General features: G+C 46.2%; 1 protein-coding gene across 1 annotated transcript in view; it reads right to left on the bottom strand.

Moving 5' to 3' along the window:
* Nucleotides 1-12,859, bottom strand: part of Usp10 (ubiquitin specific peptidase 10) — a 57,935-nt gene extending 45,076 nt beyond the window's left edge. Inside the window, exon 1 of the mRNA XM_036187757.1 lies at nt 12,300-12,859. Coding sequence (XP_036043650.1) covers nt 12,300-12,320 — 21 coding nt within the window. The 5' untranslated portion in view covers nt 12,321-12,859. The remainder of the gene's footprint in view (nt 1-12,299) is intronic.
* Between the last annotated feature and the right edge of the window lie 2,177 nt (nt 12,860-15,036).

Genomic DNA, 15,036 nt, shown 5'->3' with positions numbered 1-15,036 from the left:
AGAAAAAAATCACTTTTAAAGAGTGAGGTAAAAGGATTGCCAAGTTTCAGGCCAGCTTGGACTATATAGTTGAGTTTAAGGCCAGCCTGGGCCAACAGTGTGAGACCCTGTCATTAATTAATCAATAATGCCTTTAATCACAGTGCTCTAGAGGCAGAGGCAGGCAAATTTCTGAGTTTGGGGCTAACCTACACTAACTACAGAATTACAGGACACCCAGAACTATGTAGAGACCCTGTCTATAATAATGACAACAGTGGACCTGACGATGTCTGTATATTCTAGTGAGTGGGAACCATGCATGGTTCAGTCACTGAAGTGTACTGGCCATGCAAGCACAAGGGCCCATGGTCAGTCCCCAGCAGCTAAGTACAAAAAAGTTGGATGTAGGGCTGGAGAGATGGCTCAGAGGTTAAGAGCACTGGCTGTTCTTGCAGAGGTCCTGAGTTCAATTCCCAGCAACCACATGGTGGCTCACAACCATCTGTAATGAGATCTGGTGCTCTCTTCTGGAGTGCAGGTATACATGCAGGCAGAACACTGAATACATAATAAATACATCTTTAAAAAAAAAAAAAAAAAAAAGCTGGATGTAGCAATTGCCTGTAATCTCAGCTCTCAGGTGGGAGGTGGACAGGAGGCTCGCTGGCCATCCAGTCTAGCCAGAATAGCAAGCTCCAAGTTCATTGAGAGTCTCTGGCTCAAAAAGTAAGGAGCAGAGGGATAGAAGAAGACAGTTGACGCCAACCTCTGGCCTTTACACACACAAGAACTTGTGTACACATGGAAGGCAAAACACAAATAACAACAAAAGTTCATGCTCCCCACCCCCTTTTTTTAATGTCTTTGGAACCAACAGAGTTGGTGATAAACTGTTCAGGTCCATCATCCATCTGCCAACACTTTGTGAGTCTGTTAAGGGGCCAGGCATTTTGGTTAGTAAGAGGCTGCCAGCTAATCTGCTATGTCTAGATGTGAGTGGGATTATGAAAGCTGAAATAGACTCCAGCCATTGGATTGGAAATAAGAGGAATTAGTTTTATTTTTTTCTTTCTTTCTTTTTCTTTTTTTTTGGGGGGGGGGCGTGTTTTGAGATAGGGTTTCTCTGTGTAGCTTTGCCCCTTTTCCTGGAACTCATTCTGTAGACCAGGCTGGCTTCAAACTCACAGAATGTGCTGGGATTAAAGGCGTGCGCCACCACCGCCCGGCCTCTTTTTTCTTTTCTTTTTTTCAGAGCTGAGGACGGAACCCAGGACCTTGCACTTGCTAGGCAAGCGCTCTACCACTGAGCTAAATCCCTAACCAAAAACATCTTTTTTTGTTTGGTTGGTTTTTTTTTTGTTTTGTTTTGTTTTGTTTTGTTTTGTTTTGAGACAGGATTTCTCTGTGTAATTTTGGAGCTTGTCCTGGAACTCACGCTGTAGACCAGGCTGGCCTCCAACTCACAGAGATCCGCCTGCCTCTGCCTCCCGAGGCGTGCGCCACCAATGCCTGGCTTAAAGATTCTTATGTTAATGTTTTGCCTGTGTCTTTTCTGTTTCTATGTTAAGACACCGTGGCCAAGGTGACTTATAAATGAAAACATTAATTGGGGCTCATGGTTCCAGAGGGTTAGAGTTCATGATTATCCTGTCAAGGAGCAGGCAGGCAGGCATTCATGGTGCTGGGGCAGTAGCTAGGAGAGAATATCCTGACTTACAGGTGCAAGGCAAAGGAAGAGGGAAAAGGGAGAGCAAGGGAAGGAGGGAAGATACCTAAAGAATACACGTACACACATTTGGCATATGATTTCAAGAACTGTGCAGACCCTCTATTATTCCCAGAGTTCTACCTGACCACAGCTACTCAAGGGATACACTCATAGGCCAGCAGTGTTGGAATCGCCCAAAAACTTATGTGGCCCTGTGGCCCAAGCCAGACTTACTGAATCCAAGCACATACCTTAATAGGCATTTACCTTTTAGATGAAGCCCTGTTGAGCTATGCCTGTGTAACTCCATGGCCCTACTATAAAGGAGTGTTACCTTGCACTCTGCTACAGAGATCTGTCTCTATTCCTCTAAACTATTTGAGTGACCATTATCTTAGTCAAAGGTACATTTCAAAGCAAAAGGAAGATCTACTATTAATTGTAGTAGACAGGCGTAAACCAGGCCATAAAACCACTCCTGTGACATAGAAACTAGCTTGGTGTAATGAGCTATCTCTGTACCTACCTACCCAGCCTTGGGTCTCAGAAACCTCCTCTGCTTTTGTCCCTCAAACAGCTCTCCCACCCCTTGCTCTGATGAATTCCCACTTGCATAATATGCAGGAAGCCCTGGGTTCCATCCTCAGCACTATAGAACAGGACATGGCTACCCACACCCGTGATCCCAGCACTACAGAAGTGGAGGGAGCAAGTTCATTCTCAGGCACAGTTCAAAGCCACCTGGGCTTTAAGAGTCCCTGCCTTAAAAAATAAAAACAAAAAACAAACAAAAAAAAAACCACTTAGGTGACAGAAAAAATGTGTACACACACAACAGACATCCTTTGACCATGAGGAAGAACACATCTACATAATTTGCAGAAAAATGGACACTGGTGGAGATCATATAAAGCCAGTCTCAGAAAAAACATCACATGTTCTTGCTCATCCATGGTTCCTTGGCATTATAGATATATGAACCAAGGATGTGAAGGAAGGAAGAAGAGAAACTAGGAAACAAGGCACCTAGTGGGAAGGTGAGGGAGAAGGGGAGGCTTTAGGGGACATCTATGATTATAACAAATGAACCCCAACAAAGGCAGAGGAAAAACAAAAGCTGGGTAAATGTTTGCTAAAGGATATTAGTTACATAAAAACTCACAAATAAGACTGAGATTCCTGCTCTGAAGACAGTGGCAAGACTACAGGTTCCTCAGGGCCACAGTTCCAACTACTGCTAAGTGCACACTAGCACTGAAGGGACAAGGCTGTATTTTTATTGACATTCACACCTACCTCGACTGGAGGCATTAAAGCATATTTTGTGACAGGACATGGTAGCACAAGCCTTTAATCCTAGCACATGAGGCAGAGGCAAATGCATTTCTGTGAGGTGTGAGGTTATTGTTTTGTTTTTTGTTGTTGTTTTTCCAAGACAAGGTTTCTCTGTGTAGCCCTGGCTGTCCTGGAACTCACTCTGTAGACCAGGCTGTCTTGCTGGAATTAAATGCATGCTCCACCACCACTGGTTTTGCATCTGAGTTCATGGCCAGCCTAGTCTACATAGTGAGTTCTAGGACAGCCAGAGCTATATAGTGGAAGGGGGGGAGGGGGGAGAGGGGAGAGAGGAAACTCACAAACTACTACAGAAGCCCTAGTTTTGCATTTTACTAGAGTCAGAAGTAAATGTGCTGGTCTAGAAACAAGTCAAAGTTAGAGGGTAAGGAATGTTTTATTTATCTAACCTCTGCAGCATACTGATAAAGAGAAGAAAAGATAACAGTGGAGAAGACAGAAAACATTTCAAGTTAAGAGGCTGGAGAGATGGATCAGCAGTTAAGAACAATGGCTGCTCTTCCAAAGTACTGGGGTTTGATTCCCAGGACCCACATGGTAGCTCACCACCACCCACATGGTAACTCAGTCCCATAGTATCACCCTCTTCAGGTCTCCACCAGCACTGTATGCACATGGTGCAGACATACATGCAAGCAAAAAGACCCATACATATAAAGGAAAAGGAAACATGTTTAAAAGAAAAAAGGAAAAGAAACATTTCAGGTTAATTAGCAGATTCCTCTCTAGCCACTCAGACAGATACCTACCACTCTCTCCAAAGAATGGTCTGTCCTTCAGTCCCTCTAGTAGAGATAATGGACCAACAAGAATCTAACTGAGAATCACCTCTTTTTACAGTATCAAGCGAGAGCATGAGACTACAGTTAATAGTGTAATGTGGGACTGCAGAGGTGGCTTAGCTGTTAAAAAGCACTGGCTACCTTTCTGTTAAGACCCAACTTCAATTCCCAGCACCCACATGGTGGTTCACAATCATCTGTAACTCCAGTTCCAAGGTATCCAACGCCCTCTCTTGCCTCTGTGGGCACCAGGCACATGTGTAGTACACCACCCATACACATAAAATAATAATAAAATGTGCTGAAAACTCAGCACAGTTTCTAAATTGTTTGTTCCAGTATATGGCACACTACAATCCTAAGGTGGGGCCCCAGGATGGGGAGGTGGGGTAAGATACAGACTACAGAGACCCTGCCTTTAAAATACACACACTGAGTGTGGCAGCTCCAGGCCCTGACCCCAGTAGTTGGGCAACAAAGAGCAATCTAAATCCAGCGAGTTGCCCAGACTACCAACTCAGAGAGATCCTGTCCCTAAAACAAAACAAAAAGGTCTAAGCAAAAACATAGAAAAGACAAACAAACTGAAGATCAAGGCCCAGTGAGGAAAACTTTTTTATCTTTTACTTTAAATTCCCCCTATTCTTTGCAGGGGTTAAGTAGCGCACAAAAGACATGTCTTTGTTTTATAAGTAAAAGTAAAACCCAAAAGTGCTGTTATCAAAGTGTAACCCACACATTAGCTAGCACAGTAACACCTGCAAGCATGCCCAGCTTTATCTCAACCATTCTTTCATCCTACCTTTCATTTGAGAATCACTATAAAAGAAGTCCCTCCCTGGCCTAGTGTCCTCTATAAAAGCAATTCTACAAAGTAGGAAAATATGTACTAGAAGGCCAAAGACCTGCTTTTAAGTCTCCTGAGCCACTGACTTATCAGCCTCCTGACCTAGAGCCCTGCCTCTCTTCTGTGGTGTGTGTGGAATCGTGATAACAGTGTGTGACAGCTGACACGGGGCCATATAGACCCACATAGGACCACACAAACTACAGTGCCCAGCTGCTGCAATGCCCCTTCAAAGTTCAGTGTTGTACTGTACACTCCTTTCTACAAATGATCACACCTACCCAGGAAGCCTAATTTGGGTCTTAAATAGAGATGGCCTTGGCAGCCACCTAAAGGAAAACACTACTTAAAATACCAAAAGAAGGGTTATGTGGGAGCTGTCTTTATCTTCTCAGCTTTGTTATGATTCTAAAACTACACTTAAAAAAGTCAGCCAGGCAGTGGTGGCACACGCCTTTAATCCCAGCACTCAAGAGAAGCAGGCGGACCTGTAAATTTGAGGTCAGCCTGGTCTAGAGTTCCAGGACAGCCAGGGCTATAAAAAAAATCCTGTCTCAAAAAAACCAAAAAACAAAAAAATTTAAATATATCAAGATATGGGCTAGGATGGTAACTTGGTTCAGGGATACAACACTTGCTCCATCACAGAAAAAAAATAATTTTTAAATTTCAATGGGGGGGCGGGGTTTGACAAATGGTTTCTTTGTATAACAGCTAAGGTTAGAAGAGAGCATGGGGGGGGGGAGGCTGGGAAGATGGCTCAGTGGTTAAGAGCACTAGGTTCTTCCAGAGGACCTGGGTCTGATTCCCAGTACCCACATGGCAGCTCACATCTGTCTATAACTCCAGTTCCAGGAGATCCCAGGATCCTCATATAGACATGCATGCAGACGAAACACCAGTCCACATAAAACAAGTTACTTTTAAAAAGGGAGGGGGGCATGGCTCAGTGATTAAAGGGACCAGCTGCTCCAGCAAAGGACCCAAGATTCCAGGACCCACATGACAGCTCACAGCCATATCTGTCCAACTCCAGTTCCAGAGAATCCAATATGGTTTTCTGGCCTCCAGAGGTCCACAAACACATGCAGGAAAAATGCTCAAACACATGGGGAAGAAACAGACTGGACAGAAATCACAGAACCTGAAATTAAGCTTCATTTTCAAACTATCCTGCTTACCCCACAGCTTTGATGGGTCTACCATAAGGAAAAGATGTTGCATCTTTTTGCAACTTGGCCTTGTGTATAATTAGTGGAAGGTAAAGAAGGCAGAGCATGTATTTTAATATTAAGTCCTGGGCCAGCAAGATGGCTCAGCAGGGAAAGGCAGCTGCTGTACAAGCCAAGATGTGGGATCCACCTCTGAAATCCACATATGATTGAGTAAGTTTGAAGGCAGCCTTAGCTACATTTAAACTTTAAACTAACTAACTCTCTCTCTCTCTCTCTCTCTCTCTCTCTCTCTCACACACACACACACACACACACACACACACACACACACATTCTTGTCTTTGTTTTTGAAACAGGGTTTGTCTGTGTAGCCCTAGCTGTCCTGGAACTCTATGTAGACCAGACTGGCCTCATACTCAGAGACCCACCTGACTCTGCCTCCTGAGAGCTAGGATTAAAGAAAGGTGTTTGCCACCACTGCCTGGCAAAGTTTGAAAAACACATTTTGAGCCTAGCCAAATGGCTCAGCAGGTAAAGCCTGATGACCTGTGTTCCATTCTTATAACCCACATAGTGGAGAGAAATGACTCCACAAAATTACCCTCTAACCTCCACATATGCATCAACACACAGAAATACAGAAGAATTATTTTAAAGGAGCTGGGGCTGGAGAGCTGGCTCAGCAGTCAAGTATGTGGGACATGCACATGAATGTGTAGGTATGCATGCCCATGTGGACCTCTGCTCTTGCAAAGGAACAAATTCAGTGTCAGCACCCACAATGGATGGCTCACAATCACCTATAGCTTTCTTCTGGCCTGCACAAGCACTTGCACACATGTGTACATACATACCCCCACATACAGAGATATGTAATGTAAAAAAATTTAAATTATTTTTTAAAAGGACCATTTCTTCACAAAGAGCGATGCAGCTTCTGTTAACTAGGCACCAAATGAATGAAGGAGAGGCTTTCATTTAAGTCACTGCTTGTGAGACTCTTAGATATGGTCCTCAAGATGCCTGCCAGCAAAGAAGCATACAGACACAGCCTCCTAAAATAGGGTCCTAAGGATCCTAAAAAGTCAACCCCAGCATTGGGGAGGTTGAGACAAGCAGATCCCAGAGCCTGCTAGTTAACTAGCTTATCAGCCAGCCTAGCTGGAACAAAAGCTTTGGCTTCAGTAAGAGACCCTGCCTCAGTGCACTAAGGTAGAGAAGCACCCAAGTGTCTGGTCTCTACATGCACATGGCATGCACCTACACACAGGGAGCAGCCCCATTCCCATGTGTTCTGTAAATCCTCTCAACTCTCCTGGGAGCATGAAAGAGAAGTTCCAGGAAGAGGTCCTGGAGTCTTCTGATACCAGTCTAAAATCCCTCTTCTATACCAGTCTAAAATCCCTGCCCTGTTCCCAGGATTGAGATAACAATAGGTGTTGAGATGGGCTGAACAGAAGTGGGCAGCTTCTGATTTTCTAGGTCTTCCAATGAAAACTGGATCACTGCCAAAGAGTTTCTCAATACTAAGAAAATAACCAGCTCATGAACATCTATAATCTGAAGAGCCACACTCAGATTTACTATAAATCAAGCATTTTCTGGTCTTTGAAACAAACAAACATGTCATGTGGATTACCTTTATGTTCCAATTTATGTTCATTCTTTTTTATTTTTTTCAGATAGGATTTTGCTATGTAGCCTATACTGGCCTTAAATTCCCAACCATACTCAGCCTCCCATGTCCTGGGATAACTTGTGCACTACCAAGCTTTATCCATTACTTTTTTTTTTTCACTTTTATGAATATGGGTGTTTTGCTTGCATGTATGTCTGGGTATTGATTGTGTGCACTCAGTGCCTGAGAATGCCAAAAAAAGGGTGTCAAATATCCTGGGACTGGAGTTACAGGCAACATTGTGAGCCATCATTCAAGAATAAACCCAGGTCCTCTGCAAGAGCAAGAAATGCTCTTAACCACAGAGCCCTATCTCCAATCCCCAACACTAGTTCTTAATCCAGCCTGTCGCGACAGGATGGTCGCACAGGGCCTTTAGCAGATCACTTCCACAGACAGAAAACTGCAGTCCGAGCACATGCAAGTCTCAGAAATGAATAGTGCCCTGCTGAAGTGGCACTAAGAGACAAATGACGCTAATCCAACAGCCTATGGCCAGCAAATTCCACTGCAGACATGTGTCTGCTCTGCAACAGTGATTCTTCATGTGGACCAGTTGACTGCAATGCACTAGCCTAATTATAAATCAAAAGCAAGCTCTGCTAACCACTTCCCATAGTTTGGTAAGTTATCCGGGAGAAGTGTCCCCAGTCACATCTAGTGTACCCTGAAAACTTGATTCATTGCTCAGAAGTACTGACACACCTATAGTTCACACAACTAAAAATGACTTGATATGCGTACCTCATCCAAGTGACAATTGTTCCCCACTCTTGACCATCTAGCCTGCAGGAGGCAGTCACCAGATTATGGCATCTTTCTCCTTTCAATTCTCCTGTGCGCACCACTGTTCAAATCATTCTACTTCCACGTAACAAACTGAAATACTTACCCTAATGTCAGCCCTAGAAAAGAACCCAGAATGCAGTCTGTGCACTTACTGTCCACTGATTTCTGTGCTGAGTTCCCAACAGGGTGAACTGAAAGGACAAGAGGGTGAGGCCCTAAACATAGCAATTTGCATTCAGCAGACTACCAGCTCCTGGACTTCTCATAGCACACAGTCTCAAGATTGACAGAAATGTTTTACTGTTTTTATGCCAAAAAAAAAAAAAAAAAATCCTCAAATACTCTGTGATCACTTCAAAACTGTTATTTATTTCAGATGCTTATGCCCTGTAAGATTCTGTCTGATTCTGATCTCATTGCCGAGTGAGGTAGCTCAGGAGACTGAAGTAGGAGTTCTGCAAGTCTGAAGTCTGCGACTACCACTGCTACATAATGCAACATTGTATTTAAAAAAAGTAAAAAATCCTTTTAAAAATTATCCTATTCTAGCCATCAGTTACAAATGAAGTCCATGACAGTTTAACACTCTGCCATGTGCCATAAACTACATCCAAGAAATTCCAACATGAAAGATGTGGGGGTCTGTGTAAAGGAGAACAGAAACCAACAAACAGCAAGCTCTCCAGCCTAGGTGCAGAAACAACACTGGAATCAACATGGACTTTTCTTCCAAAACAAAGCATATTGGTAGCTTCAAATTAATCCCCTCAGCTCACTGAGCCAGTTCTGACAGCATGCATGCCAGATTCACTTCCACCTCAGGTAAGAGCTCCTCCTCTGAACTGGTTCAGCTGGGGAACAGGAACACATCCTGCAGTGTTTCCAAGTTCCTCGCTGTTGCCCTTCAATCCACAGAACAGGGTTCAAACACACAGTTCAAAACATGGCTACAATCTATATGAAAGAGTTAACCTGTAACTCTGCAAATCCACTGAAATCTGACCCTTAACTGAACCTGCGGAAGCTACTTCAACAAAAAACTAGAGTATTAGAATATGGAGGCTCCCGGCTAAAATCCCAGTCCTGGAGAAGCTCCCGGAGAAGCTCAGGCAGGAAAACTGAGTGTCTAAAGCCAACCTGGACTATACAGTGACCCTGTCTCCAAAAACATCTAAACAAAAACCACCCAGTTTACACATCATGGACTCCAGCACATGGTAAACTGCCAGTATTTCATGAATGAATGAACTAATTCATTGTTAAAATACTCAGAACTCAAGACAGATCCAAGAGTGAAATCCTGTTTTGTTTTGTGTGTGTGTACACAAGTGTGTGACAAGGACTCTCATAGCCCAGCTAGCCTGAGACTGGCTATGTAACCCAAGGCTGACCTTGTACTACCGATCCTCCTGCCTCCCCCTCTACCATCCTGGGCTTACAGGTATGCTCAACCTTACATAACTATTCTACTACTATTCTTTCAAAACTAAAACAGGACTCAAACTATCAGCTTTTCCCCTTTCTGCCACTAGAAGATCCAAGGCACTGCTAACATTTATGTTTAGCTAGATCTGCCAGTCTGACTCCTAAAGACATGCATATACTGTCCTCCTGCAAAATTAAATGCCAGGACAATGAACCCAAGACAAATTGCAAGTTTACAAAACACCACTAGCACTTCCATCAACTTGACATTGGACTGGTGACTGAAAAAGTGAATTATGCTTAAACATGTTCAGTTCATCTCAAAATCCAAAGAAAGCATTACATTATAGCTAAGTTCAGAATGAACCCTACAGACCAATTCCAAAAGTAAAACAAGGCAGTCAATGAGAATTTTTTGTTTGTTTGTTTGTTTGTTTGTTTTGAGACAAGGTCTCACTATATCCTCGATTTTCCTGGACACTCACTATGTAGACCAGGCTGGCTTCGAACTCAGAGCTCTGCCTGCTTCTACCACCCTAATGCTGAGACTAAAGGCGTATCTGAGTTGAGTAAGAGACTGAAATTTCTTAAAACCTCTGAGGAGAGGCTGGACAGATGACTCTAGGGTTTAAAGCCGTTAGAGGACTCAGGTTCCATTCCCAGCACTCACACACAGAGGCTAACAACCATTCTAATGCCAGTTCCAGGAGCTCCAAAGCCCTCTTCCTCATTTCAATAGGCACCAGGAAGGCACATTCATTCACATAAAATTTTTAAAAATTAAAAAAAAATTTAAAAAGGTCGGAATACAGCCAGGTGTGGCCAAGAATGCCTAAAACCCCCAGCACCTTGGAGGCAAAAGTAGGCAGTTGTCTGAATTCCAAGTCAGCCAAGGGCTGTGTAGTGAAGATCTGTCTACAACTTAAAAACTAATAAGCTGGGCGGTAGTGGCACACGCCTTTAATCTCAGCACTCGGTAGGCAGAGCCAGGCGGATCTCTGTGAGTTCGACACCAGCCTGGTCTACTGAGCCTGGTCTACTGAACGAGATACAGTAAAGGCCCAAAGCTACACAGAGAAACCTTGTCTCGAAAAAAACGAAACAAAACAAAACAAAAAAAGCTGGGCGGTGGTGGCACACGCCTTTAATCCCAGCACTCCAGAAGCAGAGGCAGGTGGATCTCTGTGAGTTCAAGGCCAGCCTGGTCTACAGAGCTAGTCAGGGCAGGCTCCAAAGCTACAGAGAAACCCTGTCTCGAAAAAACTTCTGAATGGCATTTGTCAAAAAATATTAAACAATTGCGAATTCCCTTTCTATTGAAAAGAACTATCCCAAATACAAAGGTAAATTTACGAAAGGAGGGAAAAGGTCAAACAGGCAAAGTTCTGATTTGATCTAGGGAACACCACATATTTAACAGAAGGCAGTTTCTCCTAGGATCTAACCTTTCATTAAAAAAGGTTTCGAGGTTTAAAACCCACATCATACCTTCATTGAAACCGTTATTAAAATAACCTTTCAAAGCCGGGCGGTAGTGGCACACGCCTTTAATCCCAGCCCTCGGGAGGCAGAGGCAGGCGGATCTCTGTGAGTTCAAGGCTAGCCTGGTCTACAGAGTGAGTTCCAGGAAAGGCGCAAAGCTACTCAGAGAAACCCTGTTTCGAAAAACCAAAAAAAAAAAAAAAAAAAAAAAAAAAAAAAACTTTCAAAATCACATGGTGGCTGGTGTCTGCAACCCCACCAGGCCGAGGCAGAAGAATCTCGTTAAAGACCAGCCTGGCTACAGAGGGAGGAGACCCTGCCCCCCAAATAAAGACAATCGTTTTTTCCAAAAGTGGTCTAACCAGATCGACCTCGCCTACCTGTATACAGACCCATCCATCCGCTAGCCTTGGAAAGGTTGAGATCTGACTACCCCATCAGTTTCCCAAGAGTCACTATTTCTCAGTCTGGCAGAAAAATCACCCAAAGATGATTATAAAAGGAGATTAATTTCTAGTCTAGGTCTGAGACCTCAACAAACGCCGGGCCCAAAGCAGCCCCGAGAAGCAGCACCACGTGCTGACTGCTCATTTCTCCGAAGTGCGTCTTATCAGGGGGTTCTGTGGGAGCAGCTCCCGCACAGAGAGCCAGGCGCAGCAGCGGGGGCCCCAACCCAGCCCCGGCTCCATGCAAAAGGTGTCAGTCCCGGGCGAGACCGTGTGCCACCCCAGTGGTTCCCCGTTTTCTTTGCAACAGAATCCCGGAGACGAGGGCCGGGTCCTCGCGCCGCGTAGCGCACCAGCCAGCCACCTGAGCCGCTTGGGCCAGAGCGTCGCTCCGGACTCGGCGGCTGCCGGCCGGGCACACGGAGGCCTTCCCTGCGGCCTCGGGAGCTCTCGGGGCAGTTCGGGCGGCCTCGAGCGCCGGGGCGCGCAGCGCTAAGGGGCGCGGCGCGGGCCTAGGCCGGCAGCGTGCCGGCGCCTCCCCCACCGCCGGCTCGCCGCGCACCTCGCGCTCGCCGCCCCGAGGCCTTTCCGAGGCCCAGACCTCCCGCCCTGGACGCGGCCCGCGCTACCTGCGGATTGTGGAGGGCCATGGCGGCCCGTCTCAATGAGGCTCGGCGCTGCTCCGGCTCCTCACGCCGCGTCCCCCGTCGCCGCCATCTTCTCGCCGCACAGACACACTCGCAGCGGCCGCCGCGCCTGCGCACTGACCGCGCCGCGGGAGAGCAGGCGGCGTTCTGCGCCTGCGCGCGACAGGTGGGCGTGCGCCCCAGCCTGCGACCCTTCCGCCCGCGGCGCGTGGAGGGCGGCCGCTCCCGGCGAGGGCGTGCGGATGGAGGTGGCCACGCTTCCCGCGGCTGCAACGTGGAGTCCCAGCGTGAGCTGCGCAGCGGCCGCGTCAAGTCGGCCCTGAGACTCTCCGCTGGAGACTCCCCAGGGATCCTTTACCTTGTGGAGCCGGCTCTTCTGACGGTTCATTCATTTCTTCACTCTTCATTCCCGTCACAAGCTTTGCCTGGCATTGGTGGGGGAAGGGAATGTTTTTGTTTGTAAAGCCTAGGCATAAACGTTGAAGGAGCCAGTGAAATGACTCAGCGGGTAATGGAGCCTGCCTCCTTTACCGTTGACGACCTGAGTTCCATCCTGGGGATTCACATGGCAGAAAGGGAAAACTGAGTTGTCCACTGACATACACAAGGGCACACACACAATAAACTAGTTAATTCATTTAAAAAAGATGTCGTTGATCGGGATTGTCCTCCTGTGATTTCAGTACATCGGTGGCAGAGGCAGGAGGATCATCCATGAATTGCAGACTAGTTTACACAAGTTACAGGTCACACTGAGCTACATAAGGTGACTTCTGTCTCAAAAAAAAATCATGTTGAGGTCCTAGCACATTCTGTTACCTACCTATAGCACAAACACGCGGGTGCATACAGGCAGGACAGCTGTCGACTCATCACAAAGGCAAGAAACCCCTGCTGAGCACTCCACCTGACTGCACACTCCCTGCTCATGGGTCCACCATCCCCATTCTGGGTGGCTTCAGACAAATTACTGCCCTTTCCCTCAGTCTCTGCACCTGTGACTGGATGAATAAAGCATTTTAACTCGAGGTCTTATTAGTATTTTTCCCAGCTCAAGCGTACTCCTCTACTGCACTTAATGCGTTACAGGGCATCCCGTTTCTCCCACCCAACTTTTTTCAAGCACTCTACCACTGAGCTAAATTCCCCAACCCCCCCCCCCCCCCCCCACCCACCCCTTTTTTTTTTTTTTTTTTTTTTGGTTTTTCGAGACAGGGTTTCTCTGTGTAGCTTTGCTCCTTTCCTGGAACTCACTCCGGAGACCAGGCTGGCCTCGAACTCATAGAGATCCGACTGCCTCTGCCTCCCGAGTGCTGGGATTAAAGGTGTGCACCACCACCGCCCAGCATTTTTTTTTTTTTTAAACTGAGGATCAAACACAGAGCCTTGTGCTTGCTAGGCAAGCGCTCTACCACTGAGCTAAATCCCCAACCCCCGAGACAGGGTTTCTCAGTGTAGCTTTGTACCTTTCCTGGATCTCTCTCTGTGTAGACCAGGCTGGCCTCGAACTCACAAAGATCCGCCTAGCTCTGCCTCCCGAGTTCTGGGATTAAAGGTGTGTGTCACCACCATCCGGTTTTTCCAGAGAGTTGTCTTGACCAATGTGTTCCCACAGGGTGCTCTTAAGAGGAGTTGGAGGCATAGTTCAGTAGGAGTGGTAGGTTCTAATGCCGGCACCACACACAAAGTAAGCAGATGTTATATTTGCTGAACAAATTTGTGCTTGCCTGTAAATCCTAGCACTCAAGACTCAAGAAGCTGAGCAGGAGGATCAGGGCAAGCTTGAGTACAGAGTAATAAGTCTCAGGCCAGCCAAGGGTAAAAGTAAAATCCTTGCCGGGCGGCGGTGCCACAGGCCTTTAATCCCAGCATTCAGGAGGCAGAGGCAGGTGGATCTCTGTGAGTTTGAGGCCAGCCTGGGCTACTGAGTGAGTCCCAGGAAAGGCGCAAAGCTACACAGGGAAACCCTGTCTCGAAGAAAAAAAAAATCCTTTGAGATTGGGAATGTAACTCAGTTAACAGAGTTCTTGCCTAGCACACATACATGAAGCGCTGGGTTCCACCATCTTCTGGTCTCCTTGGGCACCTATACTCACATTCACATACCAACACAGATGCACAGATATACACATAATTGAAAATAAAATAATAAAAGTAAAATTTAAAAATAAAACCCGTAACAATCAATATAACGTGTCAGCCTTGATGGGGTGGTAGTGTGCTTTGAGTTAGCTTTCCTTTTGTCTTGTTCTCAGAAGGGATCCTGTTGAACTGCCTGGGCTGCTCTCAAACTCCAGAGTTCAAGTGATTCCCCTCCCTACCCAGTGCTAGAACTAGAAGCAGGCACACCCAGCCAGGTTTACTTTACTGTTTCTTTTGTGACAACTCAAGACTTCAGATATGGATCCCTATGGGTGGTTGGTGTCTTGCTAATTTTAGAATGCAGAAGTAGTACTGTGCTGTCAGCCCAGCACTCCTAAGATTGAGGCAGGGAGATCATGAGTTCAAGGGCACCCTGAACCACAGAGCCAAATCCTGGCACAAAAGAAAAGAAGAAGAAGAGGAGGAAGAAGAAGGAGCAGAAGCAGGAGGTGGGTGCACCTTTTATCTCAGCACACAGGAGACAGAGGCAGGTAGATTTTGGGGAGTTTGAGGCCAGCCTGAGTCTACTAAGGGAATTCCAGGCCAGCCAGGGCTCTGAGATGCATGGTGAAGCCTG

Source organism: Onychomys torridus, chromosome 5 (genome assembly GCF_903995425.1).
Source record: "Onychomys torridus chromosome 5, mOncTor1.1, whole genome shotgun sequence".
NCBI classification, from domain to species: Eukaryota; Metazoa; Chordata; class Mammalia; order Rodentia; family Cricetidae; genus Onychomys; species Onychomys torridus.
This window is presented reverse-complemented; position numbering and strand designations above follow the sequence as displayed.